The sequence below is a fragment of the Protomyctophum parallelum genome (assembly GCF_964188405.1).
Source record: "Protomyctophum parallelum genome assembly, chromosome: 14".
NCBI classification, from domain to species: domain Eukaryota; kingdom Metazoa; phylum Chordata; class Actinopteri; order Myctophiformes; family Myctophidae; genus Protomyctophum; species Protomyctophum parallelum.
The window spans coordinates 13,916,930-13,935,696 of record NC_139709.1 but is presented as its reverse complement, the minus strand read 5'-3'; the positions used below and the strand labels follow the sequence as shown (position 1 = coordinate 13,935,696).

Genomic DNA, 18,767 nt, shown 5'->3' with positions numbered 1-18,767 from the left:
AGGTATTTCTGTGGCCTACTGTAAGCGTGCCGCAGACATCTGGTGCTTATCCCTGTATCCAGCTGTTTGGTGTGATTAGCCCCAGAGATGCACAAAGACCCTCACTAGACTACAGAGCCTTGCAGTGAAAACAAACCTCTATATTGATGTGTGAACACTGGACAGTAATGCCGGATTGATTATTCCTGAAAATAAGCTCTGTGTCAAATAAAAGCTTGTGATAGTTCAGCATCTTAACAACAATCTTATTATTTTTTTATGAGTATGGATGTTGAAGTTAAAAGTTTGGCATGGTAACTACTAGGGATGTCCCGATACACTTTTATTTTTAGTTCCCGATCCGATCCCGTGTTAAGGCTCATACATACTCTGGCTCATACATACTCTCATACTACTTTGGTGATAGGTTATCACCGCGGTGTAGTTTTTAAAGGGTTGGAAAACTGATGATGATCGTGATGATCAGCTATCACGGCGGACACAGACCCATCTCTCTGTTTTTACTATCAGACAAGTCTTTTCACTCTGGAGCTATCACCCCATTCACTGATTGGTCTAAGTTGGGTAAACCACAGCGGGGTCAATCCCGACATCACCGCGAGTATGATGGCCTAAAACTCTCGTTTTAGGTGATAAGCTATCACCTAAAACGGTGATAACCTATCACCAAAAACTGGAGTATGTATGAGCCTTTAGCCTTTAGCCGATACCCGTGTTGTGGTTATAGCTATCTAGCTATAGAGGGTATGCGTGTGACATCATCATGTTATGCGGCAATGCCTACGCACGTTTTCTCCCTAGCCTCTAAGCTCTGCAACACGGTGTACTAGAGTTCATTTCTTTCACACTCTTAGGTGTTGATTGTTGAATGAAAAGCCTGCATGTAGGACTTTGATGTGTATCTGGACAATGCACTTTTAGAGGGATTTCCCAGGGCCTGCCAGCCTAGAGAATATGCAGTGAAATGGCGATTTGAGTGTGTGTGTGTGTGTGTGTGTGTGTGTGTGTGTGTGTGTGTGTGTGTGTGTGTGTGTGTGTGTGTGTGTGTGTGTGTGTGTGTGTGTGTGTGTGTGTGTGTGTGTGTGTGTGTGTGTGTGTGTGTGTGTGTGTGTGTGTGTGTGTGTGTGTGTGTGTGTGTGTGTGTGTGTGTGTGTGTGCATGCATGTGTAAACAACACACGCGTAAGAGAGGAAGAGAGAGAGAGAGAAATTTGACTGGGACATAATATTGTTTTGTCTGTTGATTTCTTATGCCGGGTTGAACCAGGATAGATTGCATTGTTTTTGGCAGCACATTTCTATTTTAGTTTTAGTCATATAGTCTCTTGAATAGTTTTCATTTAGTCACCCGGAATGTTTTAGTGCTAGTCTAGTTTTAGTCGAAGTATCATAAGATTTTAGTCGACTAAATCTACAGGTGATTTAGTCGACTAAAATGTATTTTGGTGGGCCTTGATGCCCTCGTAATGGTAGATTTTACACTTGCTTAAAATAGCCGATCTACAAGCTCACAACGTGTCGCATCGAGGTTGTAGATCTGCTATTTTCAGCATGCAACCAAGTGTAAAATGACTTGTGTCTTTTACTTATACTGGATCTCTTGTCCACTATAGTCCCTGTCTACCATTTTAGTCTAATTTTTTATTTGTTGACAAAATTGACAGTATATTTATTCAGTTTTTGTCATCATGGCTTAGTTTTTTTTTTTTTTTAAGATATTTTTTTGCGGCTTACGCCTTTATTGATTTTCTAAGGGACAGATAGTAGGCTGACAGGAAACGGGAGAGAGATGGGGGATGACATGCGGTAAAGGCCGTGTCGGGTCCGGGAGTCGAACCCGCGGCACACCGCGACTGGATCACCAGTCCGGTGCCCAGACCGTTACGCTACGGCCTGGGCCATGGCTTAGTTTTTATTTAGTTTTTACAGTATGTAGTTTTTGTCAGTGGGAAAAAGGTAGTCAACGGAAATCTTTTGTGTGTGTGTGAGTGTGTGAGTGTGTGCGTGCGTGTGTGTGGGGTTTTACATTTTCCATTTCATAACTGAATGTGTTCAAAGTGGAAAATAAACTTTGAAAACATCAAGCGCATCAACCACGTCCTTGCAGATAGCATATCTAGGAGACTTCCATTCGCAAACAACACATACCGTACATGATACACTTTTCACATGCCATTACTCGATTCAACGAAAGTAGATGGAAAGATACTGTATATATAGATACGTAGTTTGTTGGAAGAGGACAGAGGTAAATATACAGCTTTTCAGTGTGTTAGAGATGGATCCTGCATCAAGGTCTCAACACACTTGACCCCACGGCATTACAATCTAGCATTCCCTGCTGTGCCCTCAGGCGTGTGTGTGTGTGTGTGTGCCCGTGCGCGCGTGTGCGTGTAATAAGAATCAGTTTCGGGGGATGGGTATAAAAGAGAGAGAGAGAGCGTTCGGAACAGGAGCATTGTGTTCTGTGGTTCCAGGGTCCCCGGGGAGGAAATGTGTCTATGTTCCTGTGTAGAGACGACCACCCTGGATAACAAGGACATTGGACTCCGCTGCATATCGCTGCTGCTGCTGCTGCTGCCAGGATCCTATCAATGATACAACAACAACAAGCATGCCCTTGGCAGAGGACAAGTTTTACACGTCCCGTGTAATAAAACACAACAAGGTGAAGGTGCAGGTGTTAACATTGCACATTAACACGGCTAATCTGGGGGGATCGCATTAGAGAGCCCCTATTAGCCCGGGCCCTTTCGGGAAGCGCTCGTCCATCCATAACAAGTGGAGACATTGCTCAATGAGAAACCTCAGGTGCACTTCCGTATTTACACACTGTAGGCGTGCAGGGTGGGCGGATTGTTTTTCCTTTTTTTTGGGGGTGGGGGGGGGGGTCTTTATTTTCAAGGCCGATTCGATTAACGGCGGCGCAATGTCACATATAGCCAGGGTGATATAAGCTTATAGTTTGGAAGGAATAACGGAACGCAACTGAAAGAGACTGATATATCCGACAACCCTCTGCATGTGTGTGCGGCGCACATGCTGTTTCTGTTTGTGTGTGAGTGGTGTATGTGTGTAGGAGGAGGAGGAGGAGGAGGAGGAGAGTTGCAGAGTCTGGAGGGGTCTTATGCATTTTGACAAACCACGCTGTTTAAAGATATAATAGCAGCATAATCACCGCCCCGGGCCGTCATTCTTCAGGATAATGGCCTGCTTATTCATTGGGGATGGCTTTATGCCTCCACGCGCCCTTTTTATTTTTCCAGATTACCTTCGGTTCTTTATTTTTCGTCTCTTTTCGCTCACACACACATTATCTCGCACTGCCGGCTCTCTTAACCCATTTTGGGCGGGAACGCCTTTTGGTGTTTTAACACATTGTTATACTTTAGCTATTGAGCAAGCTATTTAGTCTGCTATTTTTGAAAAATCGTGAAAATGTGTCACAAATTTGGAATATATAATCTTTCAGAGCGAACGTTTTTAACTCAAATGTTTGCTTCTGGGGGGTCCCTGGAACTACATATTTTCAGATGGGGGTCCGCAGCCAAATAATTCTGGGGGTCCTTGACATGAAAAAGGTTGAGCACCACTGACAGAAAACTGTCAGGATTTAGAAGACATTTGTATAGAATCGTTCCCAGGTCTAAATGGCTTAAACATGTTTGTTTCTTTAACATATTATTGTATTTGTCCTTGTCCTGGATATTCCTTGTTGAGTGTCGGCAACCATCTGCGACCGCGATGTGCTCATAGATGTTCCCGTTACCTTGTGATGAACCCATTTCTATCTTTTGACACACTGAACTTCATTTTGTTCTTGCGCAAACAAACCAAGTCGGCGCTACTGTAGTCTCCAGAATTGTATTTAAAAGAAATACCAACTTGATTTGCAATGTTTTTCTATCATTACCTTTATGAAGAACAGATAAATATTTAGCCTATTACAAGCATCACCAAGCATCATGACATCATTATCCATGATTTGTAACGTTTCTAATCTGACTTAATTAATGTTTAATCACAGGGCCTGTTGCTGCTAACTTCCAGGGGGGAAAAAACCTTGGTCTGCTGTGTTAAAACTGGTCCGCATTTTTATCCGGGTATAGCTCAGTCGGTGGAGCAACTCGCCTTTTGTTTTCCGACAAACAAGGTTCTGGGTTCGATCCCGGTCACAGTAGCGCGGCTTGAGTAGGCCTACGTTCAGGTAGCTGATGGACTGGTATAGGTGTTACGTTCCACCTCAACAATCCATAGCTAACGCTTATAATACAATAAGCCACCTATACTCCAAAGCACTTTACAATGTACATTGCATTTCCCGATTACACACTGACGGCAGAGGCACCTTGTAGGACACAAACTCCTTCAGCTCCACCTGGTGGTCACCAGTTTAGGCTCTGAGTGCCAATTCTCCCATTATAAAGAAAGAAATAATTTGTAATTATATTATGCATGTAATGTGCATGTCATCACCTGTACACCAGATTAGAGGAATTTTCAAAATATGGTTGAAAAAAATTAAAATAAAATAAATAAAATAATTGGGAGGACGTCTTAACGCCCGTGGCATCCATTACAAAGACGTCCATAAGACGGGATAACGTCCCTGGCACTTAAACAGTTGAGGGTATAGGGGTTGAGTGTCTTGATCAAGGACACTTTGAGCTTCAAACCAAAAAGCAGGGATTAGAGAATTTCAATGTTCCCTCTAATTTTCAACAGTGTGAAACACTAAACCCCGACTGAGCATTACTTGAGCAACTGTTTTTGTGTTTATGATAGGGTGTCCCAATAGCATTATACCCAACGCAGAGACTGAAAACTGGATTATAAAGATATCCAAGCAATGTTTTTTTATTTTTATTTAGTGATTATTTACAACAACGCTAGATGAAATCTACACCATTAAAGCAGGAGGAGTAAAAGTAGTAACATTGTCGATGGTTGTCTGGAGCACACCTGTTCTCCATTATTAATCTATCTCTACCACTGGAGACATTAGGCGAGGGGAGAGGGGAGGGGGGGGGGGCATTACAATCACATCTACAACAGAACAATGCAGCTCAAACCAGATCCTGGACAGCAGTTAATACACAGAGGGGACATGGGTTCAATTAGTCATTCAAATCCCTTCAATTACTTACTGACTTGTTTTATTGCTTCTCTGCTTAATTGCAGATTGACTGTTGAGTTGGCACTTTCCATGGCCACCCAAATGGTCCCATTTCAGGGCACGAATTAGTCAACAACACAACAACAAAAGAATCCTGATATAAATCATGTTTAGGTGGTTACTGGTTAGTACTGAGGATTTGTCTGTGCATGAGAAGCAATTTAATTCATTTCAAATACCGTACATATATATATATAATATAACCCAGGTTTGACATTATACCAAGATGGCCAGGAAGAGAAGATGGCTACTGGGAAGGTTGTCTTGCAACAAGACAGCTACAGCAGTTGACAACTGAGACTAATGAGAACTTTACATTTTTGTGCCTTAATGGTAAACATTAATAGATAGACTTTTTTGTTCTTAATTTACATATTAAAATAATGTACATATTTTTCGTACAGAGACATTTTGTTTCCAGAACACATATTTAACGCAAAGCAACAGATGTGTGTGGTTTATATACCTCACCAAGTGCTAACAGTCGGTCTTAACTTTATGAAAAAACGTCAAACCCTTCACCACTGAACCCCCAGTAAACTGAGGCCGTAAATAAATATGAGATTCAAGTAAATTGCAGTTGTTTTAAAGCACAACCTCCTTTTTGTTTATAATGTCAATTTCATTATGCTGTTTTGACCTTTTATTTTAATAATAATAATAATAAATAGAAGAAATTGCCGTGAGTTAGTGACACAATCATAATTTTTAACCCATTCTGTACGGGAACCCCTTTTGGTGTTTTAAAGCATTATGTTATACTTTAGCAATTGGAAAATAGCAGATCTACAAGCTCATAGCGCGCTATGAGCTTGTAGGTCTGATATTTTTGAAAAATCGTGAAAATGTGCCTCAAATATTTGAATATATATTATTACAGAGTGAACGTTTTTACTCAAATCCTTCCCTGGAACAACATATTTTCAGATTGTGGGGGCGGAGGCATATTACATATAATTTTTGGGGTCCTTGACATGAAATATTGAGCACCACTGATATAGAAACATAAGGTTTCGACGTTAGGCAAAAAAGAAAAAGAAGAGTTGTGTTAAATGGTATGCATGTTGGTAATTGCATTTGCCTCCGCTCCCTCAGCCCAGGGCAAAATGTAATTAAAAACATTACACATTTACTCACTGAAATCATTTACTCATTATCACGCCAGACTCCATACAAAGTGGTGTATTACTGGCCATTAGACTGGTAAATTAGTCACTTTTAATTAGGAGAACATGGCTTGAGCTTATTTTTATTTATGTGCGGTTATGTAGTACGCGCCTAAGTACATAACTAAACTGCTTAATTGAATAATCAATGGTCCCATATGATGGAATCTTGAATGCACCAGTGATGATACCTTTTTTTTACCCTGGCAAAAAAATGCTACAATTTGTTTAAAAGTGCCTTTAAATTCACATACTATATCTGTAAACATTGCGCTGCAATGCCTTTTTTTATTTTAAAGTATGCACATCTTATCTCAAGCTGATAAATCCACTGTGCTTTATTTTTATTTATTTCTTTAAGTTCAGATATACCTAGATAGATGCCTGAAACGTCTGAAAGTCAGTGAAGTGTATCAACATATCATGACTATCTCCAGCAGAGTCCTCTCTGGATCCGAGGACTCGCATTATTCTCTGCAGCTCTAGGGATTCCAGGTATATCCTGTGAGTATAGTCCGTTTTGGAAGGACATCTAAAGCGTTATTCATAGTCTAATATTTTCGGTGGTGAGGTGACCACCGAACTACAACATGGCGTCACTGAGCAGCAAACCACCGCGCTCCCCAGCCTTCTCTCTGTTTTTACTCACCACCGCGCCACGTTATTATTACAGCTTCGGTGGTCACCTCACAACCGCAGCGGTGGTCACCTCACCACCGGAGCGGTGGTCACCTCACCACCGGAGCAGTGGTCACCTCACCACCGGAGCAGTGGTCACCTCACCACCGAAAATCCAGACTATATGAATAGGCCTTTAGTGGACGTGGAAGCTTGAGAGGTGACACGGAGTGAGTGGTCCGTATCTATACTGTTTAGAAAACAGCCCTACAATTCTAGAGGTCCGTTGCCGCCATGCCGGTGCTGTCGTTTCTGGTACGTCTCTGAATGTCTGCACGTGGAGAAGAGAGAGGGCGCACGGTAATAGAATTACAGCGTCAGAGTCAAACAGACACACAAAGTGGGGATGGGGGGGGGGCGGTATGCGTCGCGTAGTGTCGGCCCAGGCTGTTGTTCGAATCCCCATCCTTCAGCCGAGACTACGGGCGGGCGGGCGGGCGTTGGTTCAGTTGGGCATGGTATCCAGTCCCAGCGAGGCCGCGTGCTGCTTCGCCCTCAGCCGGAGGTTCTCGATGCTGGTGGTCTTACTGTTGTGGCTGGTCAGGCCTCCTCCTCCTCCTCCCCCCGCCACCACAGCGGCGGCCGAGGCCTGGAGCAAGGGGCTGTTGCCCCATACCTGCTGGGCGGCGTGGTGGGACAGCGACTGGTAGTAGGCGGACTGGTGGCACACTGGCAGGGACGGGACGTTCATGTTGACGTTCATGCCGTGCAGGTACGAGGGGAGCGAGGTGGGGGGACCGGCCATGTCGAAGGACGGGTAGTGCACCATGCTGCTGGTGGCGGCCATGTGCTGGCGGAACTGCTCCTGCAGGCGGAAGAGGCTGAGCGGGGAGGAGGAGTAGGCGTGGCCCTGGGAGAGAGGAGCCAGACCGCCACCGCCGCCGGAGGAGGAGGAGGAGGAGGAGGACGGGGTCAGCGACGGAGATATCAAGGGAGAGTCTGGTGAGAGAGAGAGAGAGAGAGAGAGAGAGAGGCAGTGGAGATGACGATGATTATTACATTTTCACTAACTCTATAGAGCTCTTTCAGAACAACGAGTGGCCCAGGAAATGAATCCCAATGCATTTTTCCCCATAGGCATTTCAAAACGTATTTATTTAAAGACCTTTTAAGCGTCGTACGAAGCCAACTCTTGTCGTGACAAATCATGACAACAAACACAATGAATTAGAAAGTAGAAAAAAACGGCAGGTTACAAAACCTTTTTTGTTGTTTTTCTTTGTAATTATTTGTTTGGTCCAAAATATTGTGTGTGTTGTCATGATTTGTCACGACAAGAGTTGGCTTTGTACGACGCTTAAAAGGTCTTTAAATAAATACGTTTTTAAATGCCTATGGGAAAAATGCATTGGGATTCATTTCCTGGGCCACTCGTTGTTCTGAAAGGGGGAGGGACTGCGACGCTCTATAGACTATGGAGCAGGGACCTGCACACATAGACATCAAAGGGGGCGTCAGCCCCTTTGCCCTTTTTCCCCGTCTGTAAAACAACTGCCCTTTCCAGACCATGCATGCAGCATTTACTATGGTCAAAGAAACACAAATGCCACTCCTCTCCTTTCCATGCCATGCCCGGAAGCAGCATTCAGGAGAATTCCTTTCTCTAAAGTCTCTAAAGTCTCTGAACTTGAACGCAGCATTTTGCGTTGAGCAAATGTGTTTAGAAATCCATGTCGTTACACCGCATCTCCAGTAGCTAAAGAATGCTGGGTTGCGCCCCGAAAATAGCTGATCTACAAGCTCTCGCTGGTAGATCTGCTATTTTCGTCTAAAAGTGCCCTCTAACACTCTCTGCACGCCCCTACTATAGAGTATATCGTTAATTAGCCTGCAAAATTCCGGGGTCAATTTTTACACTCTCAGTTAAATGAACACCCCAAAGATTCCCAGTGTAGCCGCAAAAAGAAATACACATTTTTGGAAAACCGCCCGTTACATTTTCCAGCATCTTCGTATTCTCGAATTGGGTAGACTTCATGTAAATTAAGTAATGCAGATGTTTAACGATAATTTAACTACGCTCTCAATAGTTAAAAGATCTAATAAGGGTGCATTGGGGTTCTAGATACCAACTCTCCACCCGGAAACCAACTGGTTGAAAAGCCACTGCTCTACAATATGATATAAGGGGATCGCCCCCAATCCCCCATACTGTATGTACAGCGATAATGTCCTCACCAGGTTTGGGGCTGAGGAGGCGCTAATCCCCCATATGTATAGCGATAATGTCCTCACCAGGTTTGGGGCTGAGGAGGCGCTTGTATAGCGATAATGTCCTCACCAGGTTTGGGGCTGAGGAGGAGCATATGTATAGCGATAATGTCCTCACCAGGTTTGGGGCTGAGGAGGAGCATATGTATAGCGATAATGTCCTCACCAGGTTTGGGGCTGAGGAGGCGCTTGCAGGACGGGGAGATGCTCCTCCCGGGCGACGTCACGGACACGACGCCGGACGCCCCCCTCTCGCACTTCATCTCCCGCCCCGGAGGAGGAGGTTTGCCGCCGGCGCCGCCCTCCTCTTCCTCCCGGTCGGTGGCGTTGTCCTCTGTCGCCGACTCGCTTCCGGAATGTTCCGCCGACGTGACGTTGAGCTCCATCTCCACCACGGGCAGAGGGTGGTGGTGCTGCTGGTGGTGGTCGACCATCGTCGTCTCCAGGAAGGAGGAGGAGGAGGAAGACGATGAAGAAGTGGAGCCGGACGGCGGCGGCGGCGGTGGCGGGAGCTGGGTGTTTTCGGGGAGGACCGTGGTGGTGGTGGTGCTGGAGGGAGGCGCGTCCTCCTCCTCCTCCTTCCCACCACCACCTCCTCCTGCTCCTCCTTCCCCGGACGCCTCCTTCTGCTTCTGCAGCTGCTCCTTCTGCAGGCTGCGCTGCTTCTTGCGGAACTTGGCCCGGCGGTTCTTGAACCACACCTTGTTTATGTCGGGAGGAATTTAAGGTAGAGCACACATAGGAAAGCTTTATTCAACCCATTTAGGACTGAGAAAAAAAAAAATAGTCTTCTAAATCGTGAAAAACTAAATGGAAACTAAATGAAAACTAAGCTATGATGACTAAGACTAAATACTAAATACTGACAATTTCGTCAACAAATACAAACTAGACTAAAATGTTATGAAGAGACTAGTGGACAAGAGATCAAGTCATTTTACACTTGGTTGCATGCTGAAAATAGCTGATCTACAAGCTTGTTGTGAGGCGAGCTTTAAGCAATAAGCCACGAGAGGTCTCAGGTTACCGGGTATTTTACACTGGCTGGGGGCGTAGGCAGACCCGACGCGCAGCCGAGGGTCTTCTACCCCCCAGACAAACATATAGCAATATAGCAACTAACATATAGCAATATTAACCTAATAAAACGATTGAATTCACAAAAGTAGCTACACTTTGCGCCACCAGAGAGAGCCACATCACTTCCTTGTTTTGCTCGGCAAGTAGCCCCAGTGATTGAAGGAGTGGGTTATCGGTGGAATTTACACCGGTCACGTGACGGTAACCAGCCAATCAGAATCAAGTATTGGGACTACCCGTTTTAGAACGGCTATTTTCGGTCATTAGGACGGCATCAAGGCCCGCCAAAAATACATTTCAGTCGACTAAATCAACTGTAGATGTAGTCGACTAAAATCGCACGACATTTAGTCGGACTAAAACTAGACACTAAAACATTCCGGGTGACTGAAATGTGACTAAAACTTAAATGAAAGCTATATTCAAGAGACTATAATGACTGAAACTTAAAACAACAACATCGTTGTATACCTGCACGCGGGCCTCGGGGAGGTTGGTGCACATGGCGAGGCGCTCGCGCATCACCACGTCGGGGTAGTGCGTCTTCTGGAAGGTCTTCTCCAGCGCCTCCAGCTGCTGCGCCGTGAAGGCGGTGCGGCTGCGGCGCTGCTTGCGGTGCTGCGAGCCGTAGCGAGCCTCCAGGATGATGTCTTGGAACGTGCAGCCGTTGGGAAGGGAACGACACACAACGCGGCAAGTTTAATTCATTGGACGACGACGACGGCGCGTGACGTGGGAACACACAGACGCACACGGCGAGTTAAACCCATTCCGACCTGAGATCAGATTCTAAAAATGTTCTTCTACATCCTGACAGTTTTCTGAAAAAGCATTTGTTTCTTCTTCGATTATATGTCGTTCTTCGATTTTTCAAAAAATAGCAGACCTACAAGCTCGTAGCGCGCCACTCGGTGGTGCGCTATGAGCTTGTAGATCTGCTATTTTTCAATAGCTAAAGCATAACGTAATGCTAACACCAAAAGGGGTTCCCACCCAGAATGGGTTAAACCCATTTAGACCTGAGGACGATTCTACAAAATGCTTTCTAAATGCTGACAAAACCCCATGTTTCTATGTCAGTGGTTCTCAAATGATTTCATGTCAAGGACCCCCAGAAATTTCTATGAAATTGGCCGCCGACCCCCCCCCCCCCCCCCCCCATCTGAAAATATGTCGTTCCAGGGACTCCTCAGAAGCAAGGTTTTGAGTTAAAAAATGTTCACTCTGAAAGAATATATTCAAAGATTTGCACCACATTTTCAGGATTTTTCAAAAACAGCAGACATACAAGCTCGTAGCGCGGCACTCGATGCTTGTAGATCTGCTATTTTTCAGAATGGGTTAATTAATTGGACGCGTGATGATGATCGATGACTTGTCCTGTCGTGAGCTATACACACTTTAAAATAGTTATTTTGTTTTAGTTTTAGTTTTTTTGCTGAGTAGAAATGTCTAAAGAGTATATATGGGCTGATATTTGCATAGCCAATGGCATAGTATAGTATAGTCCTATGAGTAGGCATTTTTGATCATTTAGCAAGTGAGAAAATTGTCAACATTTTACACTATCAGAGAAAGTGCGTGTGCATGTGTGTGTGTGCGTGCGTGCGCATGCGTGCGTGCGTGGTGCTCAATTACCAGCCAGTCTCTCCGCCAGCGTGAGCGCGTGCACAGAGGGCCTGTAGTCGGGCGCGTGCTGTGCCTGTTGAGCTGCCTGCTGGTGCAGGTTGTACATGGCGCTCAGGGAGTTCATGGCGTGCAGGGAGTAGCCGTTCACCCCGTAGTGCTGCATGTCGTCCACTCCAATATATATAGACCTGTCACACAATATATAACCACATATAGTCACTCCTATATAGACCTGTCACACAATATATAACCACATATAGTCACTCCTATATACCTGTCACACAATATATAACCACATATAGTCACTCCTATATACCTGTCACACAATATATAACCACATTATATCATACCATTAGAGAAGTGGTTCCACCCCTATATATATACCTGTCACACAATATATAACCACATATAGTCACTCCTATATACTGTACCTGTCACACAATATATAACCACATATAGTCATTAGTCACTCCTATATAGACCTGTCACACAATATATAACCACATATAGTCATACCATTAGAGCAGTGCAATATAACCACATAGTCATACCATTAGAGCACATGGTTCCCAAACTTTTTCATGTCAGTGACAGTGACCCCCAAAATTGACACTTCATCAGCCCGCAAACCCCCATTATAGAAAAGATATGCCAGCAGGGACCCCCTTAACCCATTTAGACCTGAGAACGATTCTACAAATGTCTTCTAAATTCTGACAGTTTTCTGAAAACCCTATATGTTTCTATATATGTCAGTGGTTCTCAAGCATTTTCATGTCAAGTACCCTCAAAAATATATGTAATCGGCCGCCGACCCCCATCTGAAAATATGTAGTTCCTGCAGGGACCTCCCCAGAAGCAAAGATTTGAGTTAAAAATCAAATCTCGCTCTGAAAGAAATCCCTGTCAAAGATTTGAGCCACACTTTCAAGATTTTTGTCCACAATTCCATGCTGTATTGATGTTGGTATATACCATTACGTGAGATAACAGGCACACATTGATCAAAATAACAATTATTCTACATAATTTTCTGATTGTGTGGACTTCTTGTAAATTAACTAATGCAGATGTTTAACAATAATGTAACTCTTGAGAGCGCACAATGAGTAAGGGGTCCATTTGGTTTTATTTTACGCTCTCAAGAGTTAAAGGTCTATAAGGGTCCATTTGGTTCTATAATCGACTCAACTCTCCATCATTTAGTTGCGGCGGGACCACCTGGAACCCCCTCAATGACCACTGGTGGAAAACCACTGGATTAGAGGTATTTTGGATATAGACAGCAGTGCCATAATTACATTTATTTGTATTTATTTTTTTGTGGAAACAATAGAAGACTATAGGTGAAAGTATACGGTAAGATCTGGAGGGCCATGTTCACTCTGAGTGTATAATAAAACGTTTGGGACAAACAAGCCTTCTTCAGGGGGGTAAACAAACAACGAAGGGTGGCATTTTTACACGAGGACAATTATTGAAGCTGCTGATTTTACTGTGTAGAAAAAAATAGGCTTATATTTAAACCAAGTGCTCATTATGAAAGTTCGGTCATTTTAATGCAAAATATGTGTTGTTCTTGCGGAGAGCTGGTACTGGAAGTATACACACTATATATGGCTACATGTTGGACAGGCACAGCAGGACTATAATCGCTCAAGGGCCAATTCATTTTAATATGTATGCGCGGACAAAAAACATTATCCATTAACATCCAATTATCGCTCTATGTCCATTCCATTAATTATACAAAATACTTTAAATTGGGGGTAATTATCGCACGTTCTCCAATAATGAACCGTGACGGATTGCGTTATTCATGAATTGATTCCCTCAATTTGTGCAGAAGGCACATCAGAGAGCCAATGCATGGCTCTCTATAGCAGATCACAGTCCGTTGGAAAGATTATTTAAGGCCATTTGTTCCGCGGTTTGGAGGCAAACCTGAAACCAGATAGCAGGATTATGTTTTGATTATAATTTCTTAAATGCAGTTTATATCAGTCCAGTTTGGTTCCTGAGACTGAAAAATATTTTCCCTTTTTAAAAAAATATTCCTGACGCAAATGCAAACTTACAAATTTCTGCAAATGCCAAACGTACACATTTCTGTCTGAAATATATATAGGCTATAATGTTACAGTGTAGAGTTATAGGGATAGGGACGCATGCAGGAAACTTAACTGACAAATGCTGCATATCAAGAGTGTGTCAGAAAATAGCAATTTCCCAAACTCATTTTTTTTCGAGTTCTCCTTCACAAGCAAGATTTTGCTATAGATAAATGAAGCGCTCCAGGACACGATTAGATATGTATTAGGATGGAGGTGGCTGACAGGAGGGGATATCTCGGAGGCCTAAACACTTATTATGACTATTACAGAGCCAGGGACCACCGGGAAATGAGATAAATCTTCTCTGAACATGGCAGCTATACATTTGCACCACATTTTCACGATTTTTCAAAAAATAGCAGACCTACAAGCTCATAGCGCGGAACTCGGTGCCGCGCTATGCAGCTTGTAGATCTGCTATTTTTCAATAGCACCTTGAGTTTTTAAACATTATAAATGGCATGCTGTTTCAACAGACATTTTGTGCAGAGGGTTGCACTCTTTTACATCCCTAAGTGATTTTTTTTTATGTTCTCTAATTCTCTAATTTATTGATAGCTATTTGTGAGACCAGACTGTTCTAAATTCACATGAATACCACTTGATGTGAATCAACATTTAGGCCTATACTAATTTGTAATTGAATATTAACTAAATTATATGATTGTATAAAGGGGGGGGGGGGGGATGGTTGAACTTATGAAGCTACATTGATTAGTTGTTTAGAATAATCGGGGTGGAGGATAAAATGAGGAAATATTCATATTAATATAAGGAAGCCTAATAATAAAAAGAATAACAATAATAATAGTAGCCTATAATAATAATGTTATTACATGCATATGCTGTTTATACAATTATTAATGTTGTTACAAATATATATAGGATTTTTTTATTTCATAATTACATTTGCCAACTTCTTCAGAAGAAAGAATTCAGAATTTCAGAATTGAAATAAGCCTAATATATAGTCTAATAAGTCTATAATAGAAACTGAGAAAGTGAGAAATTGAAAACGAGAAAGTATACTTTCTCAGCGAGCACAGCTGCACATATCAGCCGCTGTGTGCGTGACGTGTGCGTGCGCCGCGGTGTGCGCGCGCGCGTGAGCGAGAGAGAGACGCCCGCAGTGCCCATTCCCAACCTATTAAGTGGCCGCCGCGGCGGCTTGATGAATGTGATCAGAGGGCAATGGGGAATAGTTTAATTCGCCGGGACAGAAGGTGCTTCGCTAAACATTTACTTTACTCCCCCAAGTATTTGAGTTGAATGGGGGGGGGGTCCCCCCTCTCTCTCGCGGCCTCTTATCCCATCGCCCCGGGGCAACGTTTTGGCTGAGATGTATGGCTTCTCCGCGGGTAAAATATGCATGTTGATCCCCATTTGGCTCCCCGTCTAATGGAAGTGCAAATAGGTTTCGACTGCGAGGCCCTCCATTTATCATCACCGCTGACACGGACGGACGGGACGTACACAGTGTGGACCTGTGAGGCTGCATGCTTTAGTTTTCAGTTCGTGCGTGGGTCCATATATATATATATATATATATATATATATATATATATATACTCCACGGTCAAAATCCTCAGTCAATACTATATATGCGAGTGTGCAAAAGTAACCAAATTGACCATTTTGTAGCCTATATACACACTCGAGACTTGGATAGGGGATTTGTTTGCGCGCGCGCGTGCGTGTGTTGTGTAGCCTATGTGTTGTGTATTTATGTGAAAATGTCATTGGCCATGCATGCACGCACGATAGGCCACTATATATATATATATGACCCTAACATATACAAACTCATGTTTTTTTTCCCCTTCATGCATTTTTGTCTATATTGCATTCAGCACGGCATGTCTGCATGTGCTATTGTTGTCATTGTATACAAAGCCTTTCCCTCGACTCATGCTCTGGGCATCGGGCCTGAAATGATGATATTTTATACAAAAAGCCCCTCCTGGCATGAAGTCCCCGTTGAACGCTTCGATTATATCCAAAAGGAGCCATTATGTAAATTGACGTGTTGTACAGTGCAGCGCTTTGATCCGGCCCAAATGAGGAGAAATGATATTTGCTAAACAGCCCTGCTGCTGCTGGCCTGGCCTGCTGTCCCCCCCCCCCCCCCCCGAGCCCCCCCCCAGGCCGACCCGAGGCCGCCTGAGGCGACCCTGCATATAGTGTGTGACAATCTGCTCTCTGCTGTGTCACTCATATTTTCTTTTTGAGAGACTGTCAAAGAGGGCGAGATTAAGAGGAGAAGAAGGCGCACGAGTTTGATTAGTGAATTTCACGCTGCGTGCGCGTGTGTGTGTGTGTGTGTGTGTGTGTGTGTGTGTGCGCGTGTGTGTGTGTGTGTGTGTGTGTGTGTGTGTCTGTGTGCGTGTGTGTGGTGTAGGCAGGGTATATCTTCACATCACCCTGAAGTTCTGAATGCATGGACATAAATATTAATAAAAATATATAGGCTATATATTTTATATATATATATATATATATATATATTATATATATATTAGTATTATTTTCTGATCGGTTATCATATGAAATTTGGGAAGTGATGGTTTGAGAAGTCATGCAGGCATATAATATATCGGGTAATAGCCTATAATAATGTATAGCTAATTGCTTTACAAAGCAAATCAATTGAATTGAGAAGAACGAAACCCTTAAAATTACTTGAAAGTGAAAAGCGAAAGTGAAATGACTTATATCTTATATATGTTTATATTCTTTCCCTGGACACACACAATAAATAAATGTACATATTTTGGCACAAATGCATATAAAACTGCGCTACAAACACAAACCAAATTAAGGTAATTTCATTCAGCTGCGCAAAACGTGTGCATGGTGGGGTAGGCGTTGCGCTGTAAAGTTTCACTAAGTTTGAACAATTCAACTCAAGTTTATAGCGGCGAATGCCGATTTGCAGATCTGTGCAGCTTGTAAATGTAAATTGGCTATTTTCCCATAACCTCTTTTTTGAGAACTTTCGTTTATATAATATATATATATACATAATAATAGAGTTATAATATGTAATGACACGGACACCCCAAATAAGGACGCCGAAATGTGCTTTTAAAAAAAAATCAATAAAAGGGCTTACCTCTTGTCCAAACACTCCGCTGTGCACAATATCCAAAGCTCCTCACTTATTTAGCCTATAGAGTTATATAGTGCTCGTTGTCTTGGTGTGTGTGAGTGAGTGACGTGTGCATGCGTGTGTGTGTGTGTCTATCCTCATGCACCACGGATCAGCAGAAAGAAAGTCCTCCACACAGTGCTGAAGTGTATAGTGTTGCTCCTCCTGCGTGGAAACTTGTCCTCCTCGTGTCCAGATATAGAAGGCTGTGCGTGTCGTGTCGCGCCAACATACATACAGGTCGGCTGCCATGCATCTAGTAGTAGCTAGTAGTGGAGCGGCGAGCTCGAGGGTGGGTTTTAAAGAGAGCTCCGTGGAAGAACGCACGCAAAGCTTCCTACTGGCTCTGGAAGCTGTCAGTCAAAGTAAAGAGGACACCCCCCCCCCTCCTCCTCCTCCTCCTCCCCCCCCAGTAGGCTACTACAGACTTTCTCCAATGACCATAGACTTATTTTCGACATTATGAATTTAAGAATATTATGTCAGCAACTGCCTCCCCCTCCCGTTCTGTGTTTAGACTCCGCATATTTTTCTTAATGTGTTGTTTTTTTTCTCCCCGTGCAGAAACAGATCAACATGCATGGAATTTGAAGGCTTAATGATAAGCTCTGGTAGAAAAAGCTGTTTTAAACCAATTGTTTGATAGCTAATAGCTATTACTATCAGGAAACATATTTGATGTATTTTATAGAAGAGAGAGGCTCAGTGTTCGTTTCAAAAAAATGTATTTCTCTTAATTCTTGGATTATATTAGTTCCAAAAAAAAATTACTTATTGGGGGGTTACAATATTTAAACAGTCACGTTGTAATGTATAGTCTATATTAATTATTTGACAACAAGCTCAAATTTAATTTCTATATATGTGGCATTTTTCGTGCAGTGTCGATTATGGCTTTGAGAGATGAGTTTCTTTCTCTGTCTTTCTTTCTTTCTTTCTTTCTTTCTTTCACAAATAATGTTGTTGCATGTTTTCGAAAAGGTGCACTAAAATAGGTGCATGGCAGCTTCATGCCACCCTGCTAGTGATGTGCACGAGCGGGCTTTATAGTGAAACCGAAATACCAACCACCTCGGTCTTGTTTGCTTTTCGGCTTTTGCCATGCCATTGGAGGAGAGAGTGCGTGCGTGTGTGTGTGTGTGTGTGTGTGTGTGTGTGTGTGTGTGTGTGTGTGTGTGTGTGTGTGTGTGTGTGTGTGTGTGTGTGTGTGTGTGTGTGTGTGTGTGTGTGTGTGTGTGTGTGTGTGTGTGTGTGTGTGTGTGTGTGTGTGTGTGTGTGTGTGTGTGTGTGTGTGTGTGTGTGTGCGCGCGCGCGTGCTCGATCGCTAATAGATGCCTTTTAGAATCTTTCCCGGCCTTGAAGGATTTGGGGTGGGATATGAAAAGACAAGACGCCATCTCATCTCAGCCTCCAAAAAAACACCCTGTCTTAAAATGACTGCGGGTAAGAGGATTAGGCCAATAATGCCCTTCTCTTCTTGAAGGGTTTTCTTCTTCTTTTTATTTTTTATTTTTAGAGAGAAGATTTCTTCTCTCCCGGAGCAAAACCGTTTAGGTGAGGAATTAA

At 43.3% G+C, this 18,767-nt stretch overlaps 2 protein-coding genes across 2 annotated transcripts in view; one reads left to right on the top strand and one right to left on the bottom strand.

The window, feature by feature from the left end:
- LOC310871127 (5-cytosine rRNA methyltransferase NSUN4-like) overlaps positions 1-18,767 on the top strand; it is a gene marked incomplete at its 3' end in the record, with an annotated part of 117,463 nt that overhangs the window by 16,782 nt on the left and 81,914 nt on the right. The window lies entirely within an intron of this gene.
- On the bottom strand, positions 7,465-12,102 carry LOC310870080 (diencephalon/mesencephalon homeobox protein 1-A-like; the record flags this gene model as incomplete). The annotated part of the gene is made up of 4 exons (XM_083781114.1): positions 7,465-7,958; positions 9,397-9,931; positions 10,782-10,960; positions 11,949-12,102. 4 exons carry the CDS (start codon positions 12,100-12,102, stop codon positions 7,465-7,467), a joined length of 1,362 nt encoding a protein of 453 aa, XP_083637240.1.